The 25,655-nt window shown below is 56.5% G+C and overlaps 2 protein-coding genes across 2 annotated transcripts; both read left to right on the forward strand.

Annotated features, from left to right (window-relative positions):
- Positions 1-793: 793 nt before the first annotated feature.
- LOC146765357 (Fc receptor-like protein 3) lies at positions 794-15,901 on the forward strand. The gene is made up of 12 exons (XM_085560431.1): positions 794-1,011; positions 1,731-1,924; positions 2,466-2,735; positions 2,825-3,118; positions 13,129-13,383; positions 13,497-13,763; positions 14,306-14,575; positions 14,665-14,939; positions 15,051-15,134; positions 15,519-15,540; positions 15,657-15,707; positions 15,792-15,901. Exons 1-12 carry the CDS (start codon positions 794-796, stop codon positions 15,899-15,901), a joined length of 2,310 nt encoding a protein of 769 aa, XP_085416557.1.
- Positions 15,902-20,906: 5,005 nt separating this feature from the next.
- Positions 20,907-24,604, forward strand: LOC146765358 (Fc receptor-like protein 2). Its single transcript, XM_085560532.1, has 9 exons — positions 20,907-21,335; positions 21,549-21,805; positions 21,906-22,185; positions 22,875-23,144; positions 23,233-23,535; positions 23,619-23,702; positions 24,080-24,101; positions 24,190-24,269; positions 24,356-24,604. Exons 1-9 carry the CDS (start codon positions 21,032-21,034, stop codon positions 24,463-24,465), a joined length of 1,710 nt encoding a protein of 569 aa, XP_085416658.1. The 5' UTR covers positions 20,907-21,031; the 3' UTR covers positions 24,466-24,604.
- Positions 24,605-25,655: the final 1,051 nt, after the last annotated feature.

Here is a 25,655-nt window from a genome sequence, read left to right on the forward strand (position 1 = left end):
GGGACCACCACTCTCCTGGAAACCAAAACATAGGAACCCCATCCTTACATCCCACCCTCTCTGGAATGCCCATCCCAGTACTCACATTCCCCAGGATCTCCAGGGCCCAGGACCCCATTCCCAAGGAACCCTCTCCCATTCATTCCATCCCCTACAACCCTCCTTCCCCCAGGACCTTGGTTCTTCCAAGGCCCCCCATTCCCCTGGCACCCTTGTTACAGAATTTCTGAGAGCCAGAGGTCATGATTTATGTTTGGAATGAGGTTTGAGCTACCCAGTCATACTAGGCCTGATAAGCGGCCTTGATGAGGCCTCAAAGCCTTTGATGCAGTGAGAATTCAGTTGTGGCGCAGATAGAAATTGTGTTAAGGTAACTACAAAGTAATGAGCTATCCGAGCAAGAATTAGAGTAGAGCTGCTGTGTGAAAAGTTTGACCACCTTAAGGAAAAGGTAAACAATGTTAATGTGCCAATCAGAGTGCCTTTGTAACTGTAAACTATGTAGAAGCTTATATAAACTACCATCTTATCTCGAATAAAGGGAGAATGTTTGATTAACCACATTGTTTCATATCTGTGTTTGTCTTGTCCAGCTTCCCGTTTTCCTGAGGCTCCCTGGCTTTTAGTGGCTCCCGGACCAGGGAACCAGGAGGCTCCAAAGAAGCTCCCAAATTACTCTTAGGGTAACAGGGAGCCGAATTTGAGTCGCACGACAAAAATTGAGGTCCAAATCGCCTTATGGTGACGGGACTGGGATCCCAAACTCACTTTGTGTGAACGGGGATCAGATGGAATGGAGCAGAAGACTCCAGACTCCAAATTGGGCCGTTCCCGACGGGAGAAAAAAGACTTTTCACATCGTTTGTTTGTGAGAGTCCGCTGGAGCAGTGAAGATCTCAGCGTTCACGAGGAACCCAAACGGCGGGTGTGGACGTGGCCGGGGCTGGGAGCTGGAGCGGGAGTGCTGCCTTGCCAAAGAAAAGTGAGCGCAGCAACCCACGGAGGTTGGAGGTAAGCCGCGAAGGGAAAGAAAGGGGACGTATAGAGAGCGTCCAAGGAAGAGCACCACGGTTCATTTCACATATCCTCTCTAAGAGAAGGAAAAAGATAAAAAGAGTCTGGTCTTATGCAAGCAATTGAATCGGTGGGCAAAAGAAAAAGAAAAGTTACAGAAAGTCCCTGGCAAAACAGGTTGGCAGAACTAAGGCAGCCAACTTAAGAAAAAGGTAAACAATGTTAGTGTGCCAATCAGACCGTCTTTGTTTTTGTAAACTATGTAGAAGCTTATATAAAATACCATCCTATCTCAAATAAAGGGAGAATGTTTGGTTAACCACATTGGTTCAGATCTGTGTTTGTCTAGTCCAGCTTCCCGTTTTCCTGAGATTTACCTGGCTTTTCCAGGGTGCAATTTTTTTGGAACGAGAAGGACCGGGGAGCTCTCCCTGTCCCCTCTGCAGCTGCAAAACAGTGGCCGCTACCGCTGTGAGGGTTTGGTGAAATCCTGGCTGAGAAGGTCAGCAGCAGTGACAGTGACAGTGCATGGTGAGCACACCCACAGCTGGAACTCCAGTATCCTGACAGCCCCAAAGCCATTTTCCAGTGGACTCAGGGTCACAGTCCTCACCTTCCCATCTCCTTCCCTGAGCTCTTCTCTGTGCCGGTGCTGGAGGGTCCCCCCGAGCCCACCGAGGGGTCTCCCTGACTCTCAGCTGCCTCAGTACCCCCAGCCCCCTGCAGCCCCGTGCCCCCCTCCTGCACATGTTCTACTGGGATGGGCAGGTGGTGGGGGGCCCGCAGGGGTTCCCGCAGCTGCTGCTGCCCGCTGTGGGGGTCTCCCACTCGGAGAATTACAGCTGTGAGGTGCGCTCCAAGGGGGGGAATGTGCGGAAGAGCAGCGCCCAGATCCACGTCACTGTGCACAGTGAGTGCAGGGATGAGCACTGGGAGCCCCCACAGCCTCCCCAGGTCCCTCATCACTGCCTGGGCACCCCTAGCCCTGCCCTGGGCCCCCAACCTTTCCAGGATCCCTCCCTGGCTCCATGCCTCCTCTCATGGGTCGCTCCCTGCCTCCCCCAGCTCTACATAGGTACCCCCATCCTTCCCCAACACCTTTTCTGTGTCTCACCGTCCCTGCCCTGGGTCCTTCCCCACATTCCCCCATTCCTAGCTCCTATCTCCCCATCCCTCAACAGGTACTGTCACCATTCTGAGGGTCCCCCCATCCCTGTCTAAGGTCTACGCATGGTCCTCAGGTCCCACCATCCCCTTCCTGGGTCCTCTCAACCCTTCCTGGTGTCACCCACCTCCCTCTCCCACTGTCTCCACCTTGGACCTTCCATCCTTCCTCGAGCTTCTTTCCAAGCCCCTTCCTTATTGTGCCCCCTCCCACTCACTGGGGCCTCCCTGCTCCTCTTCCTCTCCCCTGGGTCCCTCACTGTCCCCTGGTGTCCCCCCATCTCCAGGGGTCCCACCCTCGGGGGTATCCCTGTTGGTGCAGCCCCCCGGGGGACAGGTGGCATCTGGGGACAGCCTGGTACTGAGCTGTGCAGTGGCCACAGGGACAGGTCCCCTGTCCTTCTCCTGGAACCTGGAGGGCTCAGAAGCATCGCTGGGCACCGGGCCCCGTCTGGAGCTGTGGCACGTTGGGGACAATGACAGCAGCCAGTACCTGTGCCGGGTCAGTGACGGGGACAGCGTGGCTGAGAGTGACCCCCTGAATGTCACCATGCTGGGTGAGCGGGACCCTCAGGCTGGGGGTGACCCCACCCACGGCACCCCCATCCCACCCCGCCCAGTGCCAGCCCTGTCTGTGTCCCTGCAGTGCCCGTGGCCAATGGCACCATCACCCCCGGTCCCCTGGCACACCAGGTGCGCACAGGTGATCCCGTGACCCTGCACTGCTCGGTGCAGGTGGGCTCAGCCCCTGTCACCTTCACCTGGCTGCACAAGGGGCAGGAGGTGGCCCGCGGTCCCCTCCTGGAGCTTGGGGATGTCGATGTGGGACATTCGGGCAACTACCAGTGCGTGGCCACCAACCAGCTGGGACAGGATGGGCACCGGCCTCTTAGCCCAGAGCTGGGCCTGGAGATGACATCTGGCTCACCCTGCCTCACAGGTGGGGTCACACGGGGTCACCGGGCTGTGACACCCCTGTTCCCCAGGCCCTCGTGAACAGCCCCTGCTCAGTATTTCCACACTTTTTCCTCTCTTCTGGTGTGCACATCCACAACACAAACATTCTTTCCAGGAGGCTCCAAAGGGCTGCAGTTTTTGTTCAAAAAGGAGGGACCAGGTCAGGTTGTTGAGCAGATTGGGGTGGGATTTACAGCAGTTCTGGGCCTCTCTCAGACCCTTGCTGCAAGGGACAAAATGATCAATTGCTGCATTTCCGGACTGGTTCCTGTGGCAGGCACATTCTTCTCTCTCTCAGGGTTTTTTTCATAGAGGAGCACAGAGAGAAGAGAAAACAATTTCAATTTATGCTCCTTGTTTTCCACATGTGGAATGTGTTTGGAGAATTGTTGACCTGGGGTGATTGCTTGATTGTATTCTGGTGAGGATTGTTTGAGCCTGATGGCCAATCCAATCCACCTGTGTCTGGACTCTCAAGAGAGGGTCACGAGTTGTCACCTGGTTAGAGATGGTAGTTAGAACAAGTAGGTTTGTAGATTTAGTATCTCCTTTAAATAGTATATTAATGTATTATAGTATAGTTATAATAAAAAATCATTCCCTTCTGAACTGGATGCAGACATCATCATTTCTTCCCACCAGCTTCACCTGCATTTACAATAGGTTCCCCCACAGCTGCTCCTGCAGGGGGGGATTCCAGCCAGCCCTGCTCTGAAAACCATCCAAGGCCCTTGCAGAGCCACTGCTTGCACTCCCACTGGGTTTTGTGCTTCTTGCAGGGCTGAGCAAACCACAGCCAGGCCACTTCCCCCAAAGAATTCTCACCTCTGCAGCAGCTCTAAAGCTGCCAGAATCAAAGCCAGGGGACTAGGGGAACCCTCAGGTCCTGGCTGCCACCTGGGGCTGACCAGAGCAGGGCTGGCCAGTGGCCACCCCTGTGCAGTGGGGCTGGGCCATGGCTGGGTTCCAGCCTTGGACTGACAGGGTGTCCTGGGTTGTAAAATAAGCTTGTATTCTATTTGCCATCTGTTAAAAGCAAACCTGTCGGACAGGTTTTGTTATCTCTCTCAGAGACAATGGTTTGCCCCGTAAAGGCAATGGTTTGTTTATACACTATTGACTGACTCCCTGCCGGGCTGGTAAGTGAGGGGGGTCCCGCCCAGAGGGGAAGCCAAGCACTCTATTATAGTATAAAGGGGTAGCTTTTAGGGAGAGAAGCAGCTCGCTCTCTCTCTCTTCGCGGGATTCCCGGAGAAGCAGCTCTCTTCGGCGGCACTCACAGCGAAGCAGCCGGCGCGCGCTAAGCCGACGGCGGCGGAGCTCAGAGGCAACCCCGGCGCAGAGGAAGACCGGCCCCACTGCCACCAGATCTTCAGAGGAAAACTATACCCTTCTAAAGATCACCACTGCAGCTGCAATTCATCAACTATTGCAAGGGAAGCAATTGTCCCAGCAGAACTAATACTGGCATCCCTCAGGTTCTGGACTTTTTCTTTCACTGGTTTTGTTTGTACCGATTGCATTTGCCTTTTTAAATTGTTGTCTAGTTTTCTCCTAGTAAAGAATTGTTACTCCCACTCCCATATCTTTGCCTGAGAGCCTTTAATTTAAAAATCCTAGTAATTCAGAAAGAAGGGGGTTTACCATTCTCCATTGCACAGGAGGCTTTGCCCTCTTTCACAGACTCCTGTCTTGTCAAACCAAGACAGAATTTGGCGCCCAATGTGGGGCTCGAGGGCATTGAGAGGGAAAAAGGATTAACAGTTCTTAAGTAATTTGGTTTTTTGTTGTGTGTAAAAACATCTTCAGCATCACCATGTGGTCTAGTTTACCTTGGTTTGGGTGGCATGTGATCGTAGCTATACTTTTCCCATTTGCAGACCCTTATCTAAAAATGGGTCCTATAACTAAGGCTACGGTGTCTGTTATCAAGTTTGGCTTCTGGGTTAATTAGGTGAGGAATTCATGGATCTTTAATTTCCTCTGGAAGGCAGGTACATGGATTCATAGCTATCACACGTTAACTGTATGTTTTTGGGGTTACTTTAATAACGGTACCTACTGCGAGGAAATAGCACCTGGGCAAACTTTCTCTCAACCTTTTAACCATCTTTTTGGGTCTGCTCCACCAGTTCTCAAAGGGTTAAGATCCTTTCTAAGTGCTAATGATACCATACAATGGGTGGTGTTGCTGATAGTCCTGTTATATTTAGCATTCAGAGATAAGGGAAGATTAACCTGGATAACTACCCTCACACCTACACCACAGACTCGAGATGCTGCTGCTCCAGAGCCTGACCCTGCCCCACAGCCCACCTCAGAAATGAACCGCCCAGATTGGGTGAGGGTTCTGGTTAAGGAAATACGAGAGATGCTGAAGGAGTGCATTTCCCCAGCTGGTGAGAAACCGGCCCTTTGCCTTGAGGAGGGACAGTCTAATAGTACAGCTGTGGAACCCACAGATGTTACAACTGTCCAGGTTCCAGCTAAACCACAAGGGCAGTCACGGTCAGCAGCAGTGGCCCCAGTAAAAACAAGGAAGTCTAAGGTGAAAGCAGAGCACCCTGCAGATAGAGACAGGAATGGAAGAACCTCACAACCCACAGGGGAGCCAGAGATTGCTATGATCACCGAGTCCCTGACGTACAAAAGTCTTCGCAATCTGCATAAAGACATTGTGCGACAAGGGCGTGAGACTTATGCTACCTGGCTACTCCGGGTTTGGGATCTTGTGGGTACAGGCGTGCAGCTGGACGGTGGTAAGGCAAGGAACTTGGGACCCTTGACCCAGGACTCGGGTATAAATCAGGTTTTTGTAAGGGAACCAGGGTCCCTTTCTCTCTGGGAGCGGCTCTTAATGAGTGTCAGGGAGAGGTTTGTCCACAGAGAGAGAATGCAAGAGCACCATCATAGAATGCGCTGGAAGACCCTCGAGGAAGGGATCCAACAGCTGAGGGAAGTGGCAGTATTAGAGGTACTCTTTGGGAGGGATGGACGACACAATAATGACCCTGACAAGGTCAGGTGTACGGGACAAATGCTGTGGAGTCTGGCAAATCTTGGGCCATCTCAATACGCCACCTTCATTGCAACAATCAATGCTGACACCCACCGGGAGACAATAGGTTCTGTTGCCAACAAACTTAGAAATTATGAAAGTATGATTAATGGCCCAATGCAGGCTCATATCTCAGCTGTGATTAAGGAGTTTAAAGAGGAGATGAGGGAGGAGATAAGGAAGGTTAATACAGCACCCGTGAGAGTCACAGGCCCCAGAATCAGCACCCAACAATCCCCAGCTAGAGAGAGAGGGTGCACCCCAAGGGCTAATCTGTGGTTCTTCCTGCGTGACCATGGGGAAGACATGGGGAGGTAGGATGGGAAACCCACTTCTGTCCTGGCAGCACGGGTCCGTCAACTCAAGGAGGGAAACTCTAACCGGGGGAGTTCCACCAAAGTGAAGGTAGCCTCAACCTCCCGTGACCAAGCTTGTGGGTACGATCTGTCAGACCCCCTTGAAGGGACCTCTAGTATGTATGCCCAGGAAAGGAATGATAACCAGTGTTAGAGGGGCCCTGTCTCTAGCCAGGGAGAGGCACGGGAAAACCGGATCTTCTGGACAGTGTGGATCCGATGGCCTGGCACATCAGAGCCACAAAAATATGATGCTTTAGTTGATACTGGTGCACAGTGTACTCTGATACCATCGGGACATGTGGGGGCAGAGCCTGTTTCCATTACTGGTGTGACAGGGGGATCACAACAATTGACTCTGGTAGAAGCCGAGGTGAGCCTGACTGGGAAGGAGTGGAAGAAACATCCTATAGTGACTAGCCCAGATGCTCCGTGTATCCTAGGCATAGACTTCCTCCGGAACAGATATTACAAAGACCCAAAGAGACTCAGGTGGGCTTTTGGAATAGCCGCTGTAGAGGCAGAAGACATTAAGCAATTGAACACCTTGCCTGGACTGTCAGAAAACCCCTCTGCAGTAGGACTCCTAAGGGTAGAAGAACAACGCGTGCCAATTGCGACCTCGACAGTGCACCGCCGGCAGTATCGGACGGATCGAGATGCCGTGATCCCCATCCACAAAATGATTCGGGAGCTAGAGAGCCAAGGGGTGGTCAGCAAAACCCACTCACCCTTCAACAGCCCCATCTAGCCTGTGCGCAAATCTGACAGAGAATAGAGGTTGACTGTGAACTATCGTGGCTTAAATGAAGTGACTCCACCGCTGAGCGCTGCTGTGCCGGACATGCTGGAACTCCAGTACAAGCTGGAGTCCAAGGCAGCAAAGTGGTATGCCACCATTGATATTGCTAATGCGTTTTTCTCCATTCCTCTGGCAGCAGAATGCAGGCCTCAGTTTGCTTTCACCTGGAGGGGCGTGCAGTACACCTGGAACCGACTGCCCCAGGGGTGGAAACACAGCCCCACCATCTGCCATGGACTGATCCAGGCTGCACTAGAAAAGGGTGAAGCTCCAGAACACCTGCAATACATTGATGACATCATTGTGTGGGGGAGCACAGCGGCAGAAGTGTTTGAGAAAGGTGAGAGGATCGTCCAGATACTACTAGAAGCTGGCTTTGCCATCAAGAAGAGCAGAGTCAAGGGACCTGCCCGAGAGATCCAGTTCCTGGGAGTGAAATGGCAAGATGGACGGCGCCAAATTCCCACTGAGGTCATCAACAAGATCACAGCTATGTCCCCACCAACCAGCAAAAAGGAAACACAAGCTTTCCTGGGTGCCATAGGTTTCTGGAGAATGCACATTCCTGAGTATAGCCAGATTGTGAGCCCTCTTTATCTGGTTACCCGAAAGAAGAATGATTTCCACTGGGGCCCTGAGCAGCAACAAGCCTTCACCCAGATCAAGCAGGAGATCGCTCATGCTGTAGCCCTTGGCCCAGTCAGAACGGGACCAGAGGTCAAGAATGTGCTCTACTCTGCAGCCGGGAACCATGGGTTGTCCTAGAGCCTTTGGCAGAAAGTGCCTGGGGAGACTCGAGGCCGACCACTGGGATTCTGGAGCCAAAGTTACAGAGGGTCTGAAGCCAACTACACTCCCACAGAGAAAGAAATCTTGGCTGCCTTTGAAGGAGTTCAAGCCGCCTCGGAAGTAATTGGCACAGAAACACAACTCCTCCTGGCACCCCGACTACCGGTGCTAGGGTGGATGTTTAAAGGAAAGGTTCTCTCTACCCACCATGCCACTGATGCCACATAGAGCAAATGGATTGCCCTCATCACTCAATGTGCCCGTATTGGAAACCTGAATCACCCTGGGATTTTGGAGATAATTACAAACTGGCCAGAAGGTAAAAACTTTGGTCTCACTGATGATGAGGAGCAGGTACAAGTGACAAGGGCTGAAGAGGCTCCACCATACAACCAACTACCAGCAGAAGAGACCTGCTACGCTCTTTTCACTGACGGTTCCTGTCGCATCGTAGGGATGAACCGGAAGTGGAAAGCAGCCGTATGGAGCCCCACACGCCAAGTTGCACAAGCTACCGAAGGAGAAGGTGGATCGAGCCAACTCGCCGAACTCAAGGCCGTTCAGCTGGCTCTGAACATTGCTAAAAGGGAGAAGTGGCCAAAGCTCTACCTTTATACTGATTCATGGATGGTAGCCAATGCTCTGTGAGGCTGGCTGGGAAGGTAGAGGAAGGCCAACTGGCAACGTAGAGGAAAGCCAATCTGGGCTGCTGATATATAGAAAGACATTGCCTCTCGGGTGGAAAAGCTGACGGTGAAAGTCCGTCATGTAGATGCCCATGTCCCCAAAAGTCGGGCTAATGAGGAGCACCGAAACAACGAGCAGGTAGATCAGGCAGCAAAAATAGAGGTGTCAAAGATAGACTTAGATTGGCACCATAAGGGGGAGTTGTTCCTAGCTCGATGGGCTCATGATGCCTCAGGTCATCAGGGCAGAGATGCCACCTACAAGTGGGCACGAGACCGAGGGGTGGATCTAACCATAGACAGTGTTTCCCAGGTTATCCATGACTGTGAGACCTGTGCTGCCATCAAACAGGCCAAGAGAGTGAAGCCCCTATGGTATGGTGGGCGGTGGTCCAAGTACAAATATGGGGAGGCCTGGCAGATTGACTACATCACACTGCCCCAGACACGCCAAGGCAAGCGCTACGTGCTGACCATGGTGGAAGCCACCACTGGATGGCTGGAGACTTTCCCTGTACCTCATGCCACTGCCCGGAACACCATCTTAGGCTTGGAAAAGCAAGTCCTGTGGAGACACGGCACCCCTGAGAGAATTGAGTCTGACAACGGCACCCATTTCAAGAACAGCCTTATCAACACCTGGGCCAGAGAACATGGTATCAAATGGATCTATCATATTCCCTATCATGCTCCAGCTGCCGGCAAAGTTGAACGGTGCAACGGACTCCTTAAGACTACCCTGAAGGCACTTGGTGGGGGAACATTTAGAAACTAGGAAATTAACCTGGCAAAAGCAACCTGGATGGTCAACACCCGGGGGTCTGTCAATCGAGCTGGCCCTGCTCAGTCAGAACCCTTACACGCAGTAGATGGAGATAAGGTCCCTGTAGTACATATGAAAGGTATTTTAGGGAAAACTGTTTGGATTAATCCCACCTCAGGCAAAGACCAAACCATTCGTGGGATTGTCTTTGCTCAAGGACCTGGTTACACTTGGTGGGTAATGCAGAAAGATGGGGAGACCCGCTGTGTACCACAGGGAAACTTGGTCTTAAGAGAAAACTGGGTGTAAGATTTCATGGTGTGCAGATGGAAATAGAATAAGGGGTGGATAATGTCCTGGGTTGTAAAATAAGCTTGTATTCTATTTGCCATCTGTTAAAAGCAAACCTGTCGGACAGGTTTTGTTATCTCTCTCAGAGACAATGGTTTGCCCCGTAAAGGCAATGGTTTGTTTATACACTATTGACTGACTCCCTGCCGGGCTGGTAAGTGAGGGGGGTCCCGCCCAGAGGGGAAGCCAAGCACTCTATTATAGTATAAAGGGGTAGCTTTTAGGGAGAGAAGCAGCTCGCTCTCTCTCTCTTCGCGGGATTCCCGGAGAAGCAGCTCTCTTCGGCGGCACTCACAGCGAAGCAGCCGGCGCGCGCTAAGCCGACGGCGGCGGAGCTCAGAGGCAACCCCGGCGCAGAGGAAGACCGGCCCCACTGCCACCAGATCTTCAGAGGAAAACTATACCCTTCTAAAGATCACCACTGCAGCTGCAATTCATCAACTATTGCAAGGGAAGCAATTGTCCCAGCAGAACTAATACTGGCATCCCTCAGGTTCTGGACTTTTTCTTTCACTGGTTTTGTTTGTACCGATTGCATTTGCCTTTTTAAATTGTTGTCTAGTTTTCTCCTAGTAAAGAATTGTTACTCCCACTCCCATATCTTTGCCTGAGAGCCTTTAATTTAAAAATCCTAGTAATTCAGAAAGAAGGGGGTTTACCATTCTCCATTGCACAGGAGGCTTTGCCCTCTTTCACAGACTCCTGTCTTGTCAAACCAAGACACAGGGGTGCCCAGGATGTGCCAGCCCTGGAACAGGCAGCCATCCAGGAATATGCAGGGACATTTCTGGAAGTGCCACGCACTGGACAGGACCCCCCATGCCAGGATGTGTCACCCCTGGACTGGATTTCCCCAAAACAAGGACCTCCCAGGACAGGACTCCCCTGGTTTTCCCCCAGGACAGAATCCCCTCGCCTTTCTCATCAGACTCTCAGCACAAACTGCCTCTTCCTTCTTGTCCAGGAAAAAGACAGTGAAAATGTTGAGGGGCACAGCCCAACACTCCCATCTTTACAGCCTCCCCACCCTTCCCTGCACCCCCACACACTCCATATTTCTCCTCCCCGGAGTCCCCCCAACCCATTCCCTGCTCAGATGCTCCCCTGGATCGCTGAGTCGGGAACCAGTGGTGAGGGGACATGGCACAAAAGTGAGGAAAATAAGGGAAAAAGAGAAATAACAAGAGGGAAATGTCAAGGGCAGGGGAGGACACAGAGGTAGAGCAACCCAGGACCCCCATGTGATGCATGCCCAGGAAACAAGCACCCCAAGAGGGCTGTGCTGAGCCCTGGGTCACCCCCAAATCTGAGGCACCCAGAGAAGGAGCTGTGACCCCCGTGCCCACCCAGGCACTGCCCATCCCTGGTACCCCCATTTCCCTGGGACCCCAGTCATGGGATCCCCATTCCTCCCCATTACTTCTGTCCCCATTTCACTGGGGCCCCCATGCGTAGATTGCAATTCCTCAGGATCTCCATTCCCAAGGAACCCCATCCCAGTAATTCCAGTCTCTCTGACCTCCCTTCCCTTGGGGAACTTGATTCCCCCAGGAACCCTGTTCTCCTGTACCTCCATTCCTTTGGCCCCCTTCCCATGATCACAAATCCCTCAGCACCACATAGTGCTCGGACCCTTAGTCCTGAGTCTGAGTACACCCAGCCCTTGCGACACCCATTCTTCTGAGACCCCATCCCTAGGCACCCCATTCCACCTCAGACTCCAAATTCTGCCAACACCACATCCCCACCATGGCTCACCATCATCCCCATGTCCCACCAGATCCACACCCTGCCCCAGTCCTGTCCCCACCCTGCCCTCAGCATGAGCCACCACCACGTGGGGATGAGACATGACCTCGCTTCCTTCCCCTTCATCCAAAGAGCCGCCAGCCAGGGGAGCGGTGGCCACAGCAGCCAGGGACAGCCAGTCCACATGGCTGGGGACATTGGGATGGCCGGGAAAGTGGCACTGCTCCTGTGGGATGAGTGCCCCGGCACGGGCCTGACAGCCCAGGGATGGGACCTGGTGAGGCAGAGACCGGTGGGGAGGGGGCACAGGGGGGCTGCGGGGTCCCCTGAGGTCCCCAAGGCCAGCAGTGCCAGTCTGTGTTGCCCACAGTACAGCTTGGTGTCACTGGGGATGTCGGGTGGCTTTGGGGACAGGAAGAGGGGGCAGGAATTTGGGGATGGGAATGTGGGGACAGGAATGTGGGGACTGGCACCTTTGGGCTCAGGGAGCTCTGGGCACAGGGACAAGGGAACTGGGATGCAGGGACAGAAGGGGACAAGAAGGGTGAGGATGGGGTCATGGGGATGGGATCATGGGGATGGGATCAGGAGCTGTTGGGGGTGACCTGGACCAGCATGGGGTGTGTCCATGGTGTCCTTGTGCCCAGGCTATCCACAGTGTCCCCATGTACTACAGGGTGGCCTCGGTGTCCTTGTTCCCAAGGCTTCTGTGCCACACGGATGTGGTGCAGGGGTGGCCCTGACACAGACATGTCCCCCAGCCTCTCCAGATCTTCTGGGGGCCATACCCATGCACCTTCTCACCATAACTGAAAGTTCTCCCTACGAGGACAGTCCCCACACTGTGACCCCCACCCAGCCCTGTCCCTTCTCTCTTCCAGCCCAGACCCTTGGCCTCATTGGTGAGTCCTCGGGGGATGCCATGTCCCCACCCCACTGTCCCCAGCCCCTTGGTGGCCCTTGCAGGCTGGTGTCCCCTGTCACCCACAGGTGCCCAGTCTACCCAGCTCCTCGTTGAGCCCCCCTGGAGGCCCGCAGTACTGTGGGACCGGGTGACACTGAACTGCCAGTGCTCAGGGACCACCGGTGCCGCCACCTGGTACAAGGATGGGCAGCACTGGGGACAGCAGGGACGAGACCGAATCACTGTTACCAAGAGTGGCACCTACACATGTTACAGACCCAGCACCGGGCTCAGCCCCACCATGAGAGTCTTAGATGGGGAGGAGGGGATCCTAAATGATCAGGGTGGTCCCTGATAGGTCTGGGTGGCCTCCACTCCGTGGGTGACCTCACACCCCTCGTGTGGCAAGAACCTGTCCCCTGCAAACAGGAGCATCCCAGTGCACCCCAGTCCACCCAGATGTCCAGGTGTCCACCCAGTGCAACTCTGACCTGTGTGGAGCCCCTCAGTGAGATGGGTCTCTCCTGTCCCCTAGACTGGCTGGTGCTGCAGGTGCCAGCACAGGCACTGCTGGAGGGGGACACCATGACACTGCGATGCCGAGGCAGTCAGGACAACCCAGTCACCAGGGTGCGATTTCTCTGGGACAAGAAGGATCTGCGGTGGTTCCTCAGGGGAAACAAGCTGTCACTGTCCCCTCTGCAGCTGCAAAACAGTGGCCGCTACCGCTGTGAGGGTTTGGTGAAATCCTGGCTGAGAAGGTCAGCAGCAGTGACAGTGACAGTGCATGGTGAGCACACCCACAGCTGGAACTCCAGTATCCTGACAGACCCAAGGTCACTTTCCAGTGGACTCAGGGTCACAATCCTCACCTTCCCATCTCCTTTCCTGAGCTCTTCCCAGTGCCGGTGCTGGAGGGTCCCCCTGAGCCCACCAAGGGTTCCCCCCTGGCTCTCAGCTGCCTCAGCACCCCCAGCCCCGTGCAGCCCCGAGCCTCTCTCCTGCACGTGTTCTACTGGGATGGGCAGGTGGTGGGGGGCCCGCAGGGGTCCCCGCAGCTGCTGTTGCCCACAATAGGGGTCTCCCACTCGGGGAATTACAGCTGTGAGGTGCGCTCCAAGGAGGGGAATGTGCGGAAGAGCAGCGCCCGGATCCACGTCACTGTGCACAGTGAGTGCAGGGATGAGCACTGGGAGCCCCCACAGCCTCCCCGGGTCCCTCATCACTGCCTGGGTACCCCTAGCCCTGCCCTGGGCCCCCAACCTTTCCAGGATCCCTCCCTGGCTCCATGCCTCCTCTCATGGGTACCTCCACAGCTCCCCCAGCTCTACATGGGTACCCCCATCCTTCCCCAACACCTTTTCTGTGTCTCACCGTCCCTGCCCTGGGTCCTTCCCCACAATCCCCCATTCCTAGCTCCTATCTCCCGATCCCTCAACAGGTCCCGTCACCCTTCTCAGGGTCCCCCCCATCCCTCTCTAAGGTCTACGCATGCTCCTCAGGTCCCACCATCCCCTTCCTGGGTCCCCTCAATCCTTCCTGGTGTCACCCACCTCCCTCTCCCACTGTCTCCACCTTGGACCTTCCATCCTTCCTCGAGCTTCTTTCCAAGCCCCTTCCTTATTGTGCCCCCTCCCACTCACTGGGGCCTCCCTGCTCCTCTTCCTCTCCCCTGGGTCCCTCACTGTCCCCTGGTGTCCCCCCATCTCCAGGGGTCCCACCCTCGGGGGTATCCCTGTTGGTGCAGCCCCCCGGGGGACAGGTGGCATCTGGGGACAGCCTGGTACTGAGCTGTGCAGTGGCCACAGGGACAGGTCCCCTGTCCTTCTCCTGGAACCTGGAGGGCTCAGAAGCATCGCTGGGCACCGGGCCCCGTCTGGAGCTGTGGCACGTTGGGGACAATGACAGCAGCCAGTACCTGTGCCGGGTCAGTGACGGGGACAGCGTGGCCGAGAGTGACCCCCTGAATGTCACCGTGCTGGGTGAGCGGGACCCTCAGGCTGGGGGTGACCTCACCCACAGCACCCCCGTCCCACCCTGCCCAGTGCCAGCCCTGTCTGTGTCCCTGCAGTGCCTGTGGCCAATGCCACCATCACCCCCGGTCCCCTGGCACACCAGGTGCGCGCAGGTGATCCCGTGACCCTGCGCTGCCCGATGCAGGTGGGCTCAGCCCCTGTCACCTTCACCTGGCTGCACAATGGGACAAAGGTGGCCCAGGGTCCCCTCCTGGAGCTCGGGGACGTCAAGGTGGCACATTCGGGCACCTACCAGTGTGTGGCCACCAACCAGCTGGGACAGGACGGGCACTGCGTGTTCTGGGTACTCAGCCCCGAGCTGGCCCTGGAGGTGACACCACGGGGACACAGGAACACAGGTGGGGTCACACAGGGTCACCAGGGAGTGCAGCACCCCTGGGGTGATGGGTGATCCTGATGTGTCCCCCTCTGTTTCTTGCAGTGGCCACAGGGGTCGGTGGCGCCCTTTTGTTCCTGGTCCTGCTCGTGGGTGTCATTGTGGCCTGGCACCAGTGGCACTGAGTGGGTGGGTGACAATGGGTGAATGGGGGTCCCAGGGAGCTGAAGAGGCCTCCAGAACTGGGGAGCAATAAGGCAGCACTCACAGGCCCAGAAAGGTGACCTTGTCTGGGGGTGCTGTAGGGCTTGGGGAGGTCCTGGAAGGTCCTGCAGGGATGTTGGGGCTTCTTTCAGGGGCCCTGTGGGCATTTGAAGGATCTTGGTCCTGCCTTGCTTTGGGTTCATGAGGCTTAGTTGGTCGGGGGCACTGGGGATGTTCATGAATTCTGAGGGGCTGCAGGGATACTTGGGGCTCCTGAGGGGAGAGGAGGTTCCCATGGACATTCAGGAATCCTGAGATGGGTCAGGGCCCAAGGACCCCACAGTCACCCTTCCCCTCTTTCCTTTGCAGCCACCAGGAAGCACCAGGAAAGGTGAGTGGGGGTCTCCAGCCATGAGTACCGTTTTACTCAACCCCACAAGTCTCCATCCCTTCCCACACATCTCCTTTATTCTCTCAGGGCTCTGCCACATCCCCCTGCACCCCCAGAGGAGGGGGAGGTGCTGTACACCCACGTTGTTATCACCCAGAGGACAGGGGGTGAGTAAGGGAGGACACATGCACAGGGACACATCACCCACGAGTGTCACCCCACCCAGATGCCACAGCCCGTGTCTCTCACAGCGTCCCCCCATGCCACCACACTCTGGGATCTCCAGGTGACCTATGCGGAGCTGCGGGGGCCACACGGGCAACCTCAGGAACCCAGTGACATCTACAGGAATGTGCTGTGACACCGGTGGGGAACTGGGGGGCACTGGGGGTCCCACCCATGGGCACCCACATGTGGGTGTGCTGCCACTAAAAACTGCCCCTCTCCCTCCCCGTGGAAGCACAAAGATCCCAAAGGGCAGAGAGAAGAAAAATTTCCTGAAACAGCAACAAGAGAGAATAAAACCAACAGCAACAAGGTTCAGAATCCAAAGGGTCACAAAAGGAATTATTTCCAGGGAAAGCCCTGACAAGGAACGAACCCCAGACATTTTCCCCAGCATGTTTTTTTCACCAGAGAAACCTGGCAGGACCCTGGACCTTCCTTGCTCTGATGGCCAAAGCAGCCTTCAGGAAGCTCTGGATTCTCTTGTCCTCTGTCCCAATCCCCTCCTCATGTTCCCCACCGAAGGTTGTCACAAAGGCCCTGTGGGGGTTCCGCAGCCTCTCCCATTTCCAGAACAGTCGGGATCCGGTCATGGCACAGGGTGGGGTGTCACAGACAGGAAACGTTTGGTTTCTGGAGACATTTTGGAAAACCTCTGTGTCGCAGGGATGGGTCAGGCCTTGCTTTAGGGAGACAGGGCCCTGTCTCGCCATCAGTCTATCAGCCGTGGCACACTGGAGACAGTGTGACACTCTACCAAACTCTGGTCCTGAGTGGCCAGGAGACCAGAAGTGCCAGCTGAGGAGAGGCCAAACGGCTTAAGAGGCAGAGCATGAGGTGGCCAAGACCTTTACTCTGTCTCCTCTTGGGGTGTCTGTCCCATCCACATTGAAATCCAGGAGTGATCATGCCTTTCGGTTTACAAGAGATATGTCTGCCAAGGAAAGTGGGAACCCTGCTGGAATAAGAAGACCCATGTCTAAAATTTTTTTAAATGTCAAAACTGATGAAGTTTATAGACAAAAGTACAGAAAACTAAATAGCATCTCTTTGCTGGGAAATTTATCAAGCAGAACAGAACAAACAACACAAACCCAGAACTTTCCTTCCCACTCAGGGCTCAGTTAGTCTTTGGTGCAGTTATGGCCACGGCCAGAAGGGGGCGCTGCAGGGAGCGCTCCCGGCCAGCAGGGGGCGCCCCACTCGAGCTCGATCCCCTCAGGGCCGATGGCGGCCTCGGAGGGAGGGAGGAGGGGAAATCGCTCCTTTTGCAAACTCACCGGCACCAATCGGTCCCGGCACCACCACCGGCAGTGGGCAGAAGCCCACCTGCCCTGTTATCCCGTCCTGCCTGCTGGGGACATGCTCTCTGCCTGCCAGGACATCCTGCTCCACCTGCCAGGGACATCCCACCTGCCCTGCTCTGGGCATTCCCCTTGCCCTGATTGCCAGGAACTTACTTTACCCCTAGAGAACCTCCCAAGCTCAGAGGAGGGCCTGCTTTACCTCTAAGGAGATGCCTCATCACTCCTCTGTTCCGCTCGCTTCCTCACTCGCTTTCTCGCCTCCCGGTTTTTCTTACCGATCCATCACTCTTCTGCGTTGCTTCTCCGTGTTGCTCCTCCATGTTGCTCCTCTGCGTTGCTCGTCTCACGCTGATCCTTGGGTCCAGAGGTAGACAGCAACTCCCGGGGGGCCCTTGAAGCAGTGGTTGAGCTGTCCTGCTGTCTGGAGCTCCTTTCAGGTGTGGCTATCCCGGACGAGCCCCCAAATTGAAACAAACCCGGCTTATGCCTTTATTAATGTTCTGCTCTTTATTAATAAAGATCAGCTGGGGAGGGGGCTCGACACGGAGCTCGCCCCCGCTGTTGTAGTTTTTTCCAGGTAGCTGAAGGGGGAAAGGTATGCAGAGTCTGTCTCTGAAGTCCATGTGGCAGACTGGTAGCCGAAAGGGTGGGGAGGTGTGCAGTCAGTATCTGAAGTCCTCATCAGCAATTGTCCCCTCTCCTTTCCTCATGGCACACTGTTAGCTGAAGGGTGAGGAGATGTGCAGAGCCTGTTGCTGAAATCCTGATCAGCAGCTGTTTGTCCTCCTTTCCTCCTGGTAAGTCCAGGAAAATCCGCCTCCTTTTTTCCTGATTCCCACAGCCTACTCCAGTCCAAACTTCTGTAGGTGATGCTGACAGGTCAAATCTCGATCAGGGATGTGTTTCCCTTTCCCCAGCCAGCACACCTGTCCAGCCCCCTCCACTGTGTTCAGTTTTCCATTTAGTGGTGTCTTTATCCGCAAAACCCCCTCCCATGATTCCAGAGGTTCCTCTATTTGCATCTTAGTCCTAGTATGGTAGTGTCGGTTAGCGGGGGCAGGGGGGTAGGTGATCCCCACGTGGTTTATATAAAACAAACAGAGCAATTAGCTAATTAACAATTCCATATCAGTACTTAATTAGAAGTAGCCACTGCTCCAGTGTTAACATGGGACCCAGGAAGGCCCTGTCCGCCTGGCGACCCTGGGGACATTGGGAACTTTGTTCATTACAGCGACATGTCCGGAGCGAGTGCTACCAGGGTAAGGTCCCCACAGCTCCGCGAACTGGAGGGGTACCCTGGCAGGGGTGGGGCAGGGCTGGGGCAGAGCCCTGTCTATTCCCCGTGCCCTGTGCAGGTGAGGAGGGCAGGGATGGAGCAGCTCTGGGGACACCTGGAATCCAGACAGGGTCACTCCCCACAGCCCCACCACGGCCGCAGCACACAGACATTGCTCGATGTTTCCACACAATTCCCTCTTGTAGGGCAGCCGAGCCAGAACCCAAATATTCTTGCCATGATGGTCCACAGGGCTGCAGGTTTGAGAGAGCAAGGAGGAGGGACCTGGTCAGGTTCTTGTGCAAAACGTTATTGTCTTTGCAGGGTTTCTGGAGCTATCTCAGACCCTTGCTGCAAGAGACAAAATGATTAATTGCTGCATTTCCGGACTGGTTCCCTCTCAGCTGCCCTTGCAGGGGCAGTTTCCAGCCAGCCCTGCTCTGAAAACCATCCAAGGCCCTCGCAGAGCCACTGCTTGGGCTCCCTTTGGGTTTTGTGCTTCTTGCAGGGCTGAGCAAACCACAGGCAGGCCACTTCCCCCACAGGATTCTCACCTCTGCAGCAGCTCTAAAGCTGCCAGAATCAAAGCCGGGGGACTAGGGGGACCCTCAGGTCCTGGCTGCCACCTGGGGCTGGCCAGAGCAGGGCTGGCCAGTGGCCACCCCTGTGCAGTGGGGCTGGGCCATGGCTGGGCTCCAGCCTTTCACTGACAGGGGTGCCCAGGATGTGCCAGCCCTGGAACAGGCAGCCATCCAGGAATATGCAGGGACATTTCTGGAAGTGCCACGCACTGGACAGGACCCCCCATGCCAGGATGTGTCGCCCCTGGACTGGATTTCCACAAAACAAGGACCTCCCAGGACAGGACTCCCCTGGTTTTCCCCCAGGACAGAATCCCCTCCCCCTTTCTCATCAGAGTCTCAGCACAAACAGCCTGTTCCTTCTTGTCCAGCAAAAAGAAAGTGAAAGTGTTGAGGGGCACAGCCCAACACCTCCATTCCCCACAGCCTCCCCACCCTTCCCTGAACTCCCCACTCCCCATTTTCCCCTACCCCTGGGTTCCCCCAACCCATTCCCTGCTCATGTGCTCCCTGGATTGTTGAGCCAGGAACCAGGGGTCAGGGGGCATGGCACAAAATGAGGAAAATTAAAGGAGAAATAAAGACTGGGAAAATTCAATGGCAGGGGAGGGCACAGAGTCAGGCAGCAACCCAGGAGCCCCATGTGATACTGCCTAGGAAACGAGCTCCCCAGACTGGGGGCTGTGCTGGGCCCTGGGTCACCCCAAAATCTGATGCACCCTGAGAAAGAGCTGTGACCCCCATGTCCACCCTGCCATTTCCCATCCCTGGCATCCCATTCCTGGAACCCCAACCATGGGACCTCCATCACTTTTGTCTCTCCTTCCCAGGGACCCCAATCCCAGGACTGCCATTGCCCGGGACCAGCCTTGCCTTGATCCCATCCCAGTGGCTGATTCTTCCACTAGAACCCCTCTTCCCAAGGGTTCTTTTTTCCCCCGTACAACCCAAACCCTGGCACCCACATGCCATGAGCCCAAATGCCTGGGGACCATGTTCCCACAGCACCCCCATCCCTGAATCCCCGCAGGCATGGAGACGCCAATTCCCCTGGAGCCCCACTCTCCTGGACACCCATCCTTGGTTCCCCACAACCCCCAAGCCCCCAGCAGCATCCCCCACCATGTCCCCAGACTATCCCAAATTGTCCCCAACCTGTCCCCTGCTGTGTCTCATTTCCCCCACCCTGCCCCAATCCTGTCCCCACCCTGCCCTCAGCATGGGCCACCCCCACGTGGGGATAAGACGTGACCTCGCTTCCTTCCTCTTCATCCGAAGAGCCGCCAGCCAGGGGAGCGGTGGCCACAGCAGCCAGGGACAGCCAGTCCACATGGCTGGGGACACCGGGATGGCCGGGAAGGTGGCACTGCTCCTGTGGGGTGAGTGCCCCGGGCACAGGCCTGACAGCCCAGGGATGGGCCCTGGTGGGGCAGAGACTGGTGGGGAGGGGGCACAGGGGGGCTGCGGGGTCCCCTGAGGTCCCCAAGGCCAACAGTGCCAGTCCCTGTTGCCCACAGTGGAGCTTGGAGTGACTGGGGATGTCAGATGGCTTTGGGGACAGGAAGAGGGGGCAGGAATTTGGGGATGGGAATGTGGGGACAGGAATGTGGGGACTGGCACCTTTGGGCTCAGGGAGCTCTGGGCACAGGGACAAGGGAACTGGGATGCAGGGACAGAAGGGGACAAGAGGGGTGAGCATGTGGCCATGGGGATGGGATCAGGAGCTGGTGGGGGTGACCTGGGCCAGCAAGGGCTGTGTCCGTGGTGTCCTGGTGCCCAGGGTGTCCACAGTGTCCCCATGTTCTGCCTCAGCCCAGGGTGGCCTCAGTGTCCCTTTTCCCAAGGCATCTGTGCCACATGGATGTGCTGCAGTGGTGGCTGTGACATAGACATGTCCCCGTGCCTCGCCAAATCTTTTGGGGACCATCCCCACGCACTTTCCCACAAGTACTGAAGGTTCTCCCCACGGGGACACTTTGGGGACAGCACACAAACCCTTTGCCCTCAGTGGCACTGTCCCCACAGTGCCACCCCCACCCAGCCCTGTCCCTTCTCCCTTCCAGCCCAGACCTTCAGCCTCGCTGGTGAGTCCTCGGGGGATGCCATGTCCCCACCCCGCTGTCCCCAGCCCCGTGGTGGCCCTGGCAGGCTGGTGTCCCCTGTCACCCACAGGTGCCCAGACCACCCAGCTCCTTGTGGAGCCTCCCTGGAGGCCGGCAGTGCTGTGGGACCAGGTGACACTGACCTGCCAGGGCTCGGGGACCGCCAGTGCCACCACCTGGTACAAGGATGGGAAGCGATGGGGCCAGCAGGGACAAGACCAAGTCACTGTCACTGAGAGTGGCACCTACCAGTGTCACAGACCTGGCACCGGGCTCAGCTCCCCTGTGATGGTCTCAGACGGTGAGAGGGGTTTGGGTGTCCCCAGCCTGGCACCATGGGAACCCCAAGGGCTCTGGGTGGGCTCCGCTCCATGGGTCACCCCCTGATGTGCCCAGAGCCTGTCCCCTGCTCTGAGGGGACCCCGTGCTGAAATTGGGGAACCCTGGTGTGCTGGTGTGACCCGATGGGGGGTCCCGGTGCCATGGGGTGTGACAGGACCCCTCTGTCCCCCAGACTGGCTGGTGCTGCAGGTGCCGGCGCGGGTGCTGCTGGAGGGAGACACGCTGACACTGCGTTGCCGGGGCTGGTCGAACTACACTGTCACCTCAGTGTCCTTCTATCACGAGGGCAAAGAACTGAGGTGGTTCCGTGAGGGGACCGAGCTGTCCCTGTCCCCGCTGCGGCTGCACCAAAGTGGCCGCTACAGCTGCAAGGGCTGGATGGAAAACTGGGCTTGGAAGGAGTCACTGCCAGTGACAGTGACAGTGCAGGGTGAGCACCCCCACAGCGTGAACTCCAATATCCTGGCACCCCCAAAGCCACTTCCCATCAGACTCAGAGTCACCGTCCTCACCTCCCCTCGCCTTCCCTGAGCTCTTCCTGGTGCCGGTGCTGGAGGGTTCCCCCAAGCCCACCGAGTGGTCCCCCCTGGCTCTCAGCTGCCTCAGCACCCCCAGCCCCCTGCGGCCCCGAGCCTCCCTCCTGCATGTGTTCTACCAGGATGGGCAGGTGGTGGGGGGCCCGCAGGGGTCCCCGCAGCTTCTGCTGCCCAAAGTGGGGGTCTCCCACTCGGGGAATTACAGCTGCGAGGTGCGCTCCGAGGGGGGGGCCGTGCGGAAGAGAAGCACCAGGCTCCATGTCACGGTGCGCAGTGAGTGCGGGGATGGGCACGGGGAGCCCCCAGGGCCTCCCTGGGTCCCTGTCTGGGGACCCCCATCAGCATCTGGGGACCCCCAGCCCTGCCTGACACATTTCTCGGGTCCCCCCCTCCCTTCCCAGGTCCCGCCCTGGTGCCCTCAGTCCTCCCCAGCTCCTTCCTCCCATCCCTTCCCCAATCACCCCATCCTTTCCAGGGACCCGCCCAGGGTCCCCCAACACTGTCAGGGGATCCCCAGCCCTCCCTGACAACATCCCCAGCACTCTTCATCACGGCCCGCATCCCTCCCTGGCTCGTTCCATCCTTTCCTGGGTCCCCCATCTGTGTCCCAGGTCCCCCCATCCCTTCTCGAATCCCACCCTGGGTCCCCCCATCCCTTACCAGCTCCTCCAGCCCTGCCTGGGGATCCCCATCCTTCCCCGACACCTTTTGTGTGTCCCCCCATTACTACCCCAGCTCCCTCCCAGATGCCCCATTCCCGGCTCGTGTCTCCCCATTCCTCCCTGGGTCCCCTCATCCCTGCCTGGTGTCATCCCCCTCCCTCTCCCGGTGTCCCCTCCCCGAACCTCGGAGTTCCTTTCCAAGCCCCCCCCATCTCTGCCCCCCTCTCCCTCCCTGGGGTCCCCCTGCCCCTCCCCAAATCCCTCGGTTCCTCACTGTCCCCTGGTGTCCCCCTCCCACAGGGGTCCCGCCCTCGGGGGTGTCCCTGTTGGCGCAGCCTCCCACGGCACAGGTGGCACTTGGGGACCGCCTGGTGCTGAGCTGCGCGGTGGCCAAGGGGACAGGTCCCCTGTCCTTCTCCTGGCACCGGGAGGGCTCAGGGGCACTGCTGGGCACCGGGCCCGGCCTGGAGCTGCGGCACGTTGGGGACAATGACAGCGGCCAGTACCGGTGCCGGGTCAGCAACGGGGACAGCGTGGCCGAGAGTGACCCCCTGAATGTCACCGTGCTGGGTGAGCGGGACCCTCGGGCTGGGGCAGACCCCACCCACGGCAACCCATCCCACCCCGCCCAGTGCCAGCCCTGTCTGTGTCCCCGCAGTGCCTGTGGCTAATGCCACCATCACCCCCAGTCCCCTGGCACACCAGGTGCGCACAGGTGATCCCGTGACCCTGCGCTGCTCGGTGCAGGTGGGCTCAGCCCCTGTCACCTTCACCTGGCTGCACAACGGGACAAAGGTGGCCCGGGGTCCCCTCCTGGAGTTTGAGGACGTCGAGGTGGCACATTCGGGCACCTACCAGTGTGTGGCCACCAACCAGCTGGGACAGGATGGGCACCGTGTGTTCCATGCACTCAGCCCAGAGCTGGCCCTGGAGGTGACACCATGGGGACACAGGAACACAGGTGGGGTCACACAGGGTCACCAGGGAGTGCAGCACCCCTGGGGTGATGGGTGATCCTGATGTGTCCCCCTCTGTTTCTTGCAGTGGCCGCAGGGGTCGGTGGCGCCCTTTTGTTCCTGGTCCTGCTCGTGGGTGTCATTGTGGCCTGGCACCGGTGGCACCGTGTGGGTGGGTGACAATGGGGTGACGGGGATCCCAGGGAGCTGTAGAGGCCACCAAAATTTGGGAACGATAGGGAACCCCTGAACTGTTACCTTGGCTGGGGATCCTGTAGGGTTTGGGGAGGTGCTGAAGGGTCCTGCAGGGATGTTGGGGCTTCTTTCAGGGGCCTTTGGGGTGGTTTGAGGGGGTCTCTGTCCCTGCTGAGTTTTGGGTTGTTGAGGCTGAGTTTTTTGGGGGCACTGTGGGTGTTCATGATTTCTGGGGGGCTCCAGGGATGCTCAGGGTTCCTGAGGGGAATTGAGGGTTTCATGGAGGTTCAGGAATCCTGAGAGGGATCAGGGCTCTGGGACCCCACAGTGACCCCTCCCCTCTTTCCTCTGCAGCCACCAGGAAGCACCAAGAAAGGTGAGTGGTGGTCTCCAGCCATGAGTCCCCTTTTAGCCCAACCCCAAAACTCTCCATCCCTTCCCACACATCCCCTTTATTCCTTCAGCGCCCCCTCTGTTCCCCCGGCCTGCCCAGAGGAGGGGGAGGTGCTGTACACCCAAATTGTGACCCCCGAGAGGGCAGGAGGTGAGTACGGGGGGGGACACACGCACAGGGACATGTCACCCACAAGTGTCACCCCACCCAGATGTCACAGCCTGTGTCTCTTGCAGCGTCCCCCCATGCCACCACGCTCCAGGATCCCCAGGTGACCTATGCGGAGCTGCGGGGACCCCACGAGCGACCTGGGGAACCCGGTGACATCTACGGGAGTGTGCTGTGACACCGGGGGGAACTGGTGGGCACTGGGGGTCCCACCCATGGGCACCCACACCTGTGGGTGCTGCCACTAAAAACAGCCACTCTCCCTCCTTGTGGAGGCACAAAGATCCCACAGGGCAGAGAGAAGAACAATTTCCTGAAACAGCAACAAGAGAGAATAAAACCAACAGCAACAGCAACAAGGTTCAGAATCCAAAGGGTCACAAAAGGAACGATTTCCAGGGAAAGCCCTGAGGATGTCACAAAGGCCCTGTGGGGGTTCCGGAGCTTCCACCTTTTCCAGGACAGTCGGGATCAGGCCATGGCAGTTGAATTCCTTCTGTCCCCACAGCAGCTCTACCAAAGCCCCATGATGCCGTTTGGGCTCCCTGAAATTTCCTCTCCTGAGTGTGAAGCGATACATGGAATAAATAAATAGATTCCACAACCTGGGGTATTTATGAAGTGAGTATGTATTGTCAGCACTCGGCACAAGTGAGATATCTCTCTGAAAACTTGTGCCTGGAGCCTCAGTCTGACCCACACCTTTATTCCCAAGGTTTTCCATATGCAATACATTGCACAACTTTTCTAGGTTTATTCAACGTTGCCCTGGTACTGCCTGCCCTTGCGTCTCATGCTAAATAGGTCCACACCCTTCTGGGCACATATGGTTTGCTGTGGTGGTCATACGGGGGTCTTCTGAAGCTGAAGATTTTGGTCTTCCTCATGACTGAACTTTTGAACTTTTCCTCTCTGCATGTGCACTTTTTGTCCTTTGGTGCTTATCTGTGTACGTCTGTCAGTCTTGGTAGGATTGGAGACAGAGGAGCTTGTTTATCTTTATCTGGGTTCTTTGCATCCCTAGGTATTGCTCTTTATGCAAGATGCTTCAGAAATTTGCATTTTCTTATGCCCTTTGTACCATGGCAGAGGTTTCTTAAGTAAAAGGTTAAAATTCAACACATAACCCTACAACTAACATATAAATGCTTCATTCATTTTGTTAACTTAAGTGAACCCCAAAAATCTGTATTTCAAGAGAATCTGTGCTAAGGATTCCTGGGGCCTCATGTCCAGTCTCAAGGGCCTGTTTTGGCCATTCCCAGTCAGGGTCACTTCATCTCCCAGCTCAGTCCCGGTTAGGATCCCCCTTCACCACAGGAATAGAGATGGATTCTACCCCTACAGATCTCGATGGCAACAGGGGAC

This window comes from Lonchura striata, chromosome 25, assembly GCF_050655825.1.
Source record: "Lonchura striata isolate lonStrDom1 chromosome 25, ASM5065582v1, whole genome shotgun sequence".
Classification (NCBI taxonomy): domain Eukaryota; kingdom Metazoa; phylum Chordata; class Aves; order Passeriformes; family Estrildidae; genus Lonchura; species Lonchura striata.